At 38.5% G+C, this 10,767-nt stretch overlaps 1 protein-coding gene across 1 annotated transcript in view; it reads right to left on the reverse strand.

The window, feature by feature from the left end:
• hepacam2 (HEPACAM family member 2) overlaps positions 1-7,613 on the reverse strand; it is an 89,258-nt gene extending 81,645 nt beyond the window's left edge. The window contains exon 1 of the mRNA XM_028817094.2: positions 6,840-7,613. Within this exon, the coding sequence (XP_028672927.2) occupies positions 6,840-6,900 (61 nt within the window). The 5' untranslated portion in view covers positions 6,901-7,613. The remainder of the gene's footprint in view (positions 1-6,839) is intronic.
• Between the last annotated feature and the right edge of the window lie 3,154 nt (positions 7,614-10,767).

A 10,767-nucleotide genomic window follows, 5' to 3' on the forward strand; every position in this document is an offset into this window, starting at 1 on the left:
AGACTTTTCTTTAGCTTTTTGCTAAAGTGGTTTTTGTAGGGTCCTGCCTAGACTGGAAGTGACTAGTAGCTAGGGCACGTCTTAGATAAGACAATCCCTGAAAGACACACTGCAGTAAGGCACTTCCTCTCTTTGTGGATTTTGCTTGTGATCTTTGCATTTCCTTTATTTTATTCTAAAGACTACGGTTTTCTCTTTTGTAACTGGCAACTCTAAATTGGCCTAGACCTCTGTCTCCATATAGATGGTAACTTATTTTGATGGTGAAGATACAAACAACTCTAATTAGGCTGACCAGATTTCCATATTCCTTTTAAGTATAATAAATCTAACAGCACTAGATAGAAGATGAGTTCTCATGTGTGCTAATCAAATGATCAGCCGCTTGACAGTGGAACATTTTATTCCATTCAAATTTTTAAACATGACGCAATGAATAAAAATGGGACTGTGCTGGGAAAAAGGGAACATCAATTCACCCTACGTGTAATACGGCATTGGTACAGGAAACAAATCTTTCTTACTGACTGCACATTACAGTAAATATTATCACAAGTTGCTATACAAGCTTTCCTTTTCTTCAAGCACTGATTTGTTGTTGTCCCTCAAATTTTGGGATTTCCACCTGATATGGCTACCCTCTCGTGCTTTATGCATCTCACCTCTTGATTTTCTGCTGCTTGCATTTTAGAGTCACCATAATGCACCTGACCTCATACTAAAATTTCTTAAAATAGCAATAGTAAAGTATTTGGAAGCAATCATTGAAAATATCAAGCTCACGATAGGACAAAACTGTTTCCTTATTAATTACAATGATTGGCAAAGACATCACAAACACACTGTGAACCCAAAATATACACCATGTGCTGAATGTGACATTGTGATGCACTGTGATATGTAGCCACTTTGTTCTCATTTTAATTCTACATCTTTCTTTCCACTAGGAACTTTTAATACCTTGTCGCCTTTACCTTGCCGGAATACCTTCATAAAGGAAGGACCAGGGGAGAGAACATGCACAGGGCATTATCTCTCCTGGAGTGCTAGATGGCATCCCCCTTGGGTTGCAGTAATGCCTTGAATCCACACAGGGTTTCATGGGAGTTGGGGTTCGATACAGCCCAGTTGGGTTCCATGGGTGCTGCCATGGGGTGCAGCAGGGACTGCGGAGACCTATTAGTTTGACCACACCATTGGACCACAGGAAGTGCTCCTGGGTGCAGGATAAAAGGTGCCAGCCACCACTGCTCCAGGAGCCAGAGTTGGAAGGGAGAAGATGAAGGCTACTGGAGGAGGAGTGGAGGCAGAAGCAGAGAGAAGAAGAGAGAAAGAAAAGAATTGCTTTGTGCTTTATTGTTGCTGGTGCTTTGCTGTACTGTACTGGCTAGTGGGAAATAAGGAAATGAAAGGGAAGAGTTTCCCACAACTGAGTAAAATCCTTTGTGTGTTGACAAACTTGTGTTTGCAAGTCTGCAATCTGTCTGTGTCTGGTGTTGGGGAGCTGAGCACCCCCTGCAGCACACAACCTCCAATTGTTCAAATACATTTTGTTAAAGTTGATTGAAATAATGAGATCGACTAAGTGTACCTATGTGTCTCTTGTGATGACATTCCATCTGTGGTTTGTTCCTTTCTTCTTATACTACTTGGGTCGTTTTTGGATTTTTAGAATGGAATAAGCAGGCTTGGAAAGGAGATTAATACCTTCAGTGGTATAAGGATGAAAGTATTGAAAATGGCAATAATAGTATCAGATGATTTTTTTTTCATGTGACTTACATGAAAGAATCTTCTATATGGAACTTTAAATGGGGAACTACAGTTACCAAAAAAGGAGAACATGAACCAAAGTAGGTGTTTTGACAGTACTTCCCAAACTTTGTAATACATGTGCAGTTAACTCATTGATTGCCACTGCAATAATAGGTAAGTTTGTTCCTGATCACCTTGTAAAATCAGGGTGTTTTACTATCCTAATTACATGCAGTGTGTTACTGAGCAAAACTCACAATACAAGGTATTATCTCTAAAATTCAAGTTATATCGTAGTTAACACGTGGAACAGAAAATTCTCCCAACTCAAAATTGGTAGTCAATGTGTTAAACATTATTTTAGGAACTATTTCCTTCAATATTTGTTCCATTTGTACAGTTCAGTGACAGAAGTTAGTTAACAGTGGATTAGGGAAACAGTTTTGGTTTAGAAAAAGAAAAGCTTGAAGATCTGATTGACAGAATTCTGTTTAGTGGCTGAGACTCCATAAACTTCCCAGGGAAAAAGTAAAAGGATGAATGGAGTAGAGAGAATAAGACTGCGGCAGGAATGAGTCAGGGACGTGCGGTCAGGGGAGGCAAGTGAGGTAGAGTCTCAGCTGTCATCATGAAAAGTAAAAAAAACTAATAATGACAACGTAAAATAAATTTGTTCACTGGTCTGTGCTATAAATTTGTTTTCTGTATGATTCCAATTATTTTGATAATTTTTATAGACAAAATTGCTGTTTATATGAGCCATAATATAGCACTGTAACATACTGTAACATTGTCAAAGCCACCTTTTCCAATTCAGGGCTGCAGAGATCAGAGTGTTTGGGGATTAAGGAGGATAACTGAAGGACCCTAAGGAAAACCAACATGGAGAGGAAGTGCAAACTCCACACCGGCAGCAATCAGGAGGTGAGATCTGAAGCCAGTATTTGTGAAGTAGCAGTATTAAGCACTACACTACATTGCCTGCCCTTATACTGTATGAGCACACAGGCTAACTGGAAAGGAAGACAACATTTTTCAAATAAACTACAATGACTGAATAGAGCTTTATTGCGATGAGCATGGGCTATTTGTAGAATATATTCCTTTTCACTGTGAAAAACCCTGGTCCAAGTGCAATGAAAGTGCAGTCTTTCCAGTTCTCTCTATATACTGTATATACACCTTAAAATCCTTTCCTGTCATCAGTAAAATGAGTTTGGAGTTGAGAAGTTAGCAAGGGCTCACCTGGCATGTAAGTGGAAGAGGAAGGTGGAGAAGGTAAGGCTGTGATTCCATTGGTGAAGAGAACAGACCAAAATAAGAAGATGGTGCTTTCTTAATTAAGATTTAGAATCAGGAAGTGATTCATTTTCAGGAAGAATAGCCATTAGGCAGGCAGGGGTCTCAGCAAATTTAAACAAGAATACCAATCAAAACTAGCCTGGATATACAAGCTGATATAACTGGAACTTTTTTTGTTTTGTAAAATAAGGTCCCAAGAAAGCTGGAATGTAAACCTGAATGAGAGTCTTAGTGTTTTATTTGATGGAGTGTCCCCTAGTGCCCACAACAGAAATTGGCAGAAGGTGGCACACACAACAAGCAGATTTACAAAGCCATGTTCATTAAAGTGAGCACAAGAGTCAGAAACAGAAGCTACACAGAAAACACACATTACAGACTGAACACTTGACTTGAAGACTGAATACATTAAAAAAACAGCAGGTGCCTTGAGTTTATTCTGAGAATGGCTACCTGGCAGGAAGAGACACTATTTGTTCAAAATGGGTGGGGCCCAAGCAAACCCACTGCCATGAAATGTAGGCAGACAGGTCATCACATCGGACAGCAGGACACAGTGGACCACAAGAACTCACTGCAGCCTGTTGTTACATGCAGTCAGACCCCGGAAGTAGAGGATAGGTAGTCAGAAATATGCAAACGTATGCAGATGAAGATGGCAGAGCCATTTCAGGCAAAGCTAAATTGTTGTTTATGATAGCAAGCAATGTCATAAATATGTAAAAATGTAGAGAATACAAAAGAAGACAATTGAACATAACAATGATGGACCTCTGAGCCTGTCTACACACCAAGGCCAAGGTATCTTGCTTATATGCTAACACTTTGGGCGTATAAAAAACAGATGAACCAGTACCAGCAAATGAACCATGCTGCTTCTTAAAAGAAGTGTGGCTTTGGGAATCCTGGCACACAGTTTTCTCTTTTTAATATACTGTTCAAGAATCAGTTTTTGTGTTCACCTTGACATTAGTTCATTTGATTAATCACTGGTTGAAATTCCTATTAAATCATATAAGTTGTGGTATTGCCACATACAGTTTTAAATTAGAAAAAGTTTAAGGGAGTTAACATTTTAAATAAGAGCTGAATATTTATTTACTTAATGTTTATACTGTATGTGAACTCTACTATACTATTACGCTTAACAGTCATACCATACCAGTTATCCATCCATCAATTTTGCAACCCGCTATATCCCAACTACAGGGTCACGGGGGTCTGCTGGAGCCAATCCCAGCCAACACAGGGCACAAGGCAGGAACCAATCCCGGGCAGGGTGCCAACCCACCGCAGGACACACACAAACACACCCACACACCAAGCACACACTAGGGCCAATTTAGAATCACCAATCCACCTAACCTGTATGTCTTTGGACTGTGGGAGGAAACCGGAGCACATGGAGGAAACCCACGCAGACACGGGGAGAACATGCAAACTCCACGCAGGGAGGACCCGGGAAGCGAACCCAGGTCTCCTAACTGCGAGGCAGCAGCGCTACCACTGTGCCACCGTATACCAGTTATACCATACCAATTTGTAACCCCACTTAATCCTGAGCATGGTCGTAGGGGGGTCTGGAGCCTTTCTTAACAAGCAAAGAGACAGGGTGCCAGTCCAGGCAGGGAGAACACACTCACACACACACACACACACACGGGTCAGTTTGGCATAGCCAATCCACCTAAGCTGCATGTCTTTACATTGTGGAAGTAAACTAAAGCACATGGTGGAAACCCACACAGACACAGAGAGAACATGCAAATTCCACGCAGAGGGCTTGGGATGTGAACCTTGGTCTTCTCATCGTGCACCATACTGATTTATATAGGTGGTCATTTAAGGTAATTAATAAAGCTGAATGCTTGTTTGTTTCTTTGTCCGGTATGCAAATCCCTTCAATCGTCAAATTATGATTTCCCATTTGTACAGGAGAAAACTGTCGGTAATGTTTTGTTGCAGAGTTTTTCCCCTGGGAAACTTTATTTGGTAACCGCACCTGTGCTTTATTAGGGAATTGACTCTAGGAGAGCATTTTTGGGATGTAGCAGAGATATGCAAAGTTACTCTCCATGGTGGGTTTAGTTATTGAAATTTTGATGTGTGGCCACATTTTTTATCCCCTGGGGAATTTATTTAATGACCTTACAGTACCTGCACCTTATTCCACCCCAGGCACCATCAGGTACCCTTGCTAGTATAAAATAAACCTTATTGTAGATGGCATGAGAGGCACAGTGGCTTGGCCACTGTCTGTGCGGAGGTCCTCACTCTCCCTATGGGTGTTTGTGGACTTGTGTGCTAGACCTGGTTGCCTAGTATAAGTGAGTCTAAGTATGGGTGTGTCCTACAATGGACTGTTGCCAAGGCCGAGGACGGCTCCTGCCTTATGCCAAATTCCCCTTCACCCTGAAATTAGACTAAGTTTGCTACAAAAATGGATGGAATCAACATACAGTACTTAATGAGGAACTTAATGAGGAACTTTTCAGTAATTATAGATTCTGGTGTGTAAACCTAATCTACTGACTTCATGATCCTAAGCAAATCACTTTACATGCCCCTGCTCACATGGAAATATTAAACCAATTGTACTACAGGTCCATATTTTTGATATCACTTGCTATTGAATGGTTTTGTGTAAAATAAAGTGTGTTTGTTCATTTTGCCCAGCCTGCATCTATTATTTTAAACAGGCAAAATTGTAAGGCAGCAGATATTAAAAAATGATTATTTTGGTATCTTTGGTATTACTGACACCTTACAATATAAAAAAGCAAAATGAGTTTTTTTTGCTTTGTTATACTTTAAAAGTATCTCACTTTTGGAGTTATGCCTCTGCCTATCCAATGACAGTCATGTTCTGCGACTAATGTTCACATTTCCTATCCTAACAATCAACAAAATCCATTTAGGGAAGCTATAAAGTCATTTTTTGCTCAAAATACAGTACATTTCATATTTAATGCAGCTGTGCATTCAAAGGGTGCAGTGTGTAAATTAAATACATTTTTTTCTCTTAAATGGAAGGGGATAATTTGCAGTGAATAGTTTGTAAACCGTATTGCATTTATAAATATTGTGTCACCTTCTAATCCCAAGTTCAGCTTCAATTATTTTATGGAAGCAAATAGTTTATCAATTTATTTGTCTCTAAGTCTTCTGTCAGCACCTGTTGTTTAAAGAAACATACAACATCTCATATTTGAGTTTCAGTTTATTTGTCTATTCCATCAGCAGGCCGTGTTAATTGTAATTGTTATGGTGTATTAAAGCTACAGGGAAACATATGGTTTCAGTATGTTGAAAGTATAAATAATTTAGTGAATCATTCAGCTTTAAGAAGTAGGTTGAATTTAATTTAAATTAAGTTTCTCTCTGTTAACATGGAACAAGGTTCATATTTTCTTGTTTTATATAGCAGGCTATTTGTTCCTTTATACTGTATGTGTATGTATATATATATATATGTATATATATATATATATATATATATATATATATATATATATATATATATATATATATATATATATTTAAGCTGTAATTCTCGGATGGTTTAAAGGATGCATTTATTAGATCACAATAACTGAAATGATTTGACATACTTTAAAGTTCTGCTTGTTCAATCATTTACCACCCATTAAAAACTAAACCTCACACAGAGGTTTGCCATCCAGCAAGTATAATCCTTGCATAAATTTTTATTAATAAAGAAAATGTTAACAATCTAATATAAATAACTAAATAAATAAATAAATAAATAAATAGTTGCTTACCAATGAGAACAATTAGAGTTTCGTACAGAAGAAAATAGACCGTGCTTTGGAAAGGATCCATGAATGCATATTATTCCATCTGAACAGCTTCTTTCTTGTTTAGGCTGACTTCTGAGAAACTGATAACTGCATTTGCCAGTGAAATTAGAAGAGCCAGCCCAGCCCTCCCATGTGACGAGGAAGATTTCACCTGATATACAGATCTCCAGCAACATCCACCTCTGCAACCCAAATGCGCAGCCGATTGTGCTCCTGATAGGACTCGTCCCACGAATGCTGTTAGCATTTAAATGGTGCTGCCCTGAACTACAGTAAGAGTGCTCTGTTCAGCTCTCTGGTATTATTATGAGATTTTTTTACACTTTCCATACAGAAGTTATTCTTTCACTCAGTGGCCTTTTTTATTATTATTTTTTTACTATAATTATGAGCTAGAGCAAGAACCGAGTCATGTTTTTAAGCCGTGTCATCTCATTTCAGTCTCTCCCATTGTTCCCATTGTACAGCACCAACAGCTTTTATGAAAGCATCTGTTCATTTAAATTTGACAGGCAGCTTTGTTACTTTTCTGTTTAAATTGTTCTGTTTACTGGCTTAAAATGAACTTAATTTATATTGCAGTTCAACAGCTAACATCATATCAGATGAAATTATCTGACATTATCAATTATATTGGAGCTTTTTGTTTGTTGAATTTCTTTTTCCATTTGCACTTTTAAGCAATACTAAATAACAATGCTATTCTCAAATGTTTTATTTCTGGATTAAATATAACAATTGGCAAAATAGAATTAAACAAATAAATTATATACTTCAAAACAGCTCTGTTTTTTTTTAAACAATATGAAAATATAAAGGTTTAGGCTTCCCGTACCAATATGAAGAAAGATCCAGTTGTTGTTTCCTCTATGTTAAGGAAAGCTGTCTTTAAACAAGCCTGCCCATTTATTTTAAATGCTGAAGTTCTGCCAATAATTAATTAAGACAGGAACAAACGCAAGGTCTTTTAGTTTTTGCAGAGCAATGTAAAATAAACAGTTGTCTGTTGCTCACAGAAGCATACTTGCTTTGCGCTTCGACCTCTGCTTGTTGTGCCGTCTTGAGTGTTGTTCCTAACAACAGCAGGTGAGGGAGTGTAGCCAGGAGTCACAGTGACACCCATTATTTGTGCATAGCAGGGCAGCGTTTGAATTAGAACCTGCTTTGGCACTGCCCTCACCATATCCACCTGTTTCCAGTTTGCTCGCTCCTAAATGATTAGTTGCCTGCTACTGTAGAACTTAGGCAATAAAGAAAAAAAAGGAAAAAAAATGCAGATTTTCCCATTCAGCTCTATGTGATATAAACTTTTGTTACGACTAGGGTTTTCCATACATACTATATAAGTTAAGAAAGACCACACTTAAGAATAAAACATCAAAGTAAATCCTACAAAACACATGTGTGATCCTTAGAGCTATGTTATCAGAAACCTTGTGACCCTAGTATGATGTACCTTTGACAAAATAAGATAAGTAATATGAAAATTCATTCAAAAATGTTTTTTGGCTTTTTCATAGCTCTGTTTACCTGATACATGTTAGCGTTTTCCCAGCACTTGGCCTCAAGCACTGATTTTTTGTATTTTCCATTTATCTTCTTACCAAGTGTGAATTTTTCAGTTGTTTTTGATTGTAACTGTGCTAAGTGTCTTCAATCATTTTTCTTTTTGTTTTCTAATAGCTTTCCTTTTGCTTGTTAATTGTTTTTCCGTTGCTTTTTTTTTTGAGATCCCTTATTCCACATGAGGTAGACCACTTATAGCCTGACCCCCGATTATGTAGGTGTACTGTCTCAGAAGAAAAGTGTAGGACCAAGGAACAAGACAGTCAGTATACACACTAGGATTGTAACCTAGAACTCAACATGCACTTTCAGATGAGTGAAAAATCACTAAGAAAAATCGAAGTTAAAAAGGTATTAGCAAAAGTCGATAACAAAAATGACCTTAGAAGTTTAGAAAATGCTAAACAGTCTTAGGGGATAAATCTGTAAACATGGAGAAGAAATGGACCAAAAATTACCCTTTTAACTCCTTTTAATGATCAGCATGGGTATTGTGACTTGTGTGACCATGCTCGTAACAACTGACTAGCATAAAAACGTTGAAATCACAAAATGACGTGAAATTAACAGTAAAATGCACATTATTAAATAAAATTCAAAACGTTAAACAGTAGATCAAATAAGAAATAACTACTGAAAAATAATCCTGGCAGTCTAAAAAGATAAAGAATAAAACCACCAAATATACAACTGTCTCAACATGCGACGATGTAAAAGAGCATACCTGCAATCATCGTTGTCACACACGTGCACATGTGAGCAGCTAAAGGGCTCGGGAAGAGGGTAATTCCATGTAATTCCATGCCAGACCAGGGGGTGGCAGAGTGCACTGACCCTTTCTCTCTTTCTTCTGCAGACCAACCACAGGAAATTCTGCCTGGTCCCCAGGACATCACTTCCAGTTCTGGGCCCGATGACTCCATTTCCAGGCCTGAGGACATCACTTCTGACTCCAGGTCCAATGATGTCACTTCCGGTTTGGGTCCGATGACGTCACTTCCTCCATCTGGCCTTAAAAAGCCATTTTGGTTGTCACACATCAATTCTGTTCTGGACTCAACTCTGTAAAGAGATATTGTTGGCTTTTTCTTTGATTTTCAACTCGGTCATCAAGTATACAGGGTGGCTACCCCAAACCTTTTCACAGTGTTTCTTGCTTCATTTGACACCCACTAATTGAAGCAATGCAGAAATATTTTGTGGAAAAGGACATTACCTTTCCCAAGAAACACAGTCCCTGTTTGTATATGGTCACTGTGTTTGCAGGCTAGCCCAGACTGCTGTCCATGTACATCCAAGGGGGTGTTTAAGACTGGACCACCTCAATTTCTACCTTCTAAATGGATGCTGATGCTGAAGAACCTTTGCTGTTCTTGATTTCCAGTACAATCACCTTTGCTAATGCTGAGTGGCAGTTTGGTTGAGCCAGTCATCAAACTCAATCACCAGGGGCCTCATGTATAAACGGTGCGTACGCACAAAAATGTTGCGTACGAATGTTTCCATGCTCAAATCGCGATATATTAAACCTAAACTTGGCGTAAAGCCATGCACATTTTCATGGTAGCTCCAACTCTGGCGTACGCAAGTTCTCCTCTCGGTTATGCAAACTGGTGGCACCCAGCGTCAAAGCAGTGCTACTGTTCCTGTGTGGTTACCCTTTCTTTTTTAGATCCACATCCCTGACACGGCTTTATAAATACACTGAAATTTACGGCATATTGTTTATTAGTTTAATGCATCTGATATTAATTAACCTGTAACAATATAATGGTCCACAGAATGGTCAAACTATTCTAAATACAATAGCTGCTTTAGCGTTGTTACTCTCACTGCACCTTCTTCTTATCCTTTCAGCTGCTCCCATTAGGGGTTGATACAGCGGATTATCTTTTTACTTATTACTATCACTGCACCACTCTGCTCATTTATATCACTGTATCTGGGTGGGGAATCACAGCTGTACAGCAGCTGATCGAAAAGAGAATTATCGGTATACAGCATCAAGCACACACGGCCTCAGCCATGCTGTCTATTGAACTGCTCTCATACGGCAAATGCTTTAGAGCCTTTCCTGTACGGACCTCGCAGTTTAGAAACAGTTTCATCCCAAGAACTATAAATGCAATCAATCATTCCATCAAGTGCTCCTTGTAGAACTGTTTGTACTTATAAGTACAATTACCTCACTGTAAACTTGCACTACAGTTATAATATTGCACAACCTGAGCCACTTTATAAAGCGCGTATTTACATATGACGATGATATCATTTTTAAGATGAAATGCAGCAAAATATGTTTATTATATTATACAGCTAAAAC

The sequence above is a fragment of the Erpetoichthys calabaricus genome, chromosome 13 (assembly GCF_900747795.2).
Source record: "Erpetoichthys calabaricus chromosome 13, fErpCal1.3, whole genome shotgun sequence".
Lineage (NCBI taxonomy): Eukaryota > Metazoa > Chordata > Cladistia > Polypteriformes > Polypteridae > Erpetoichthys > Erpetoichthys calabaricus.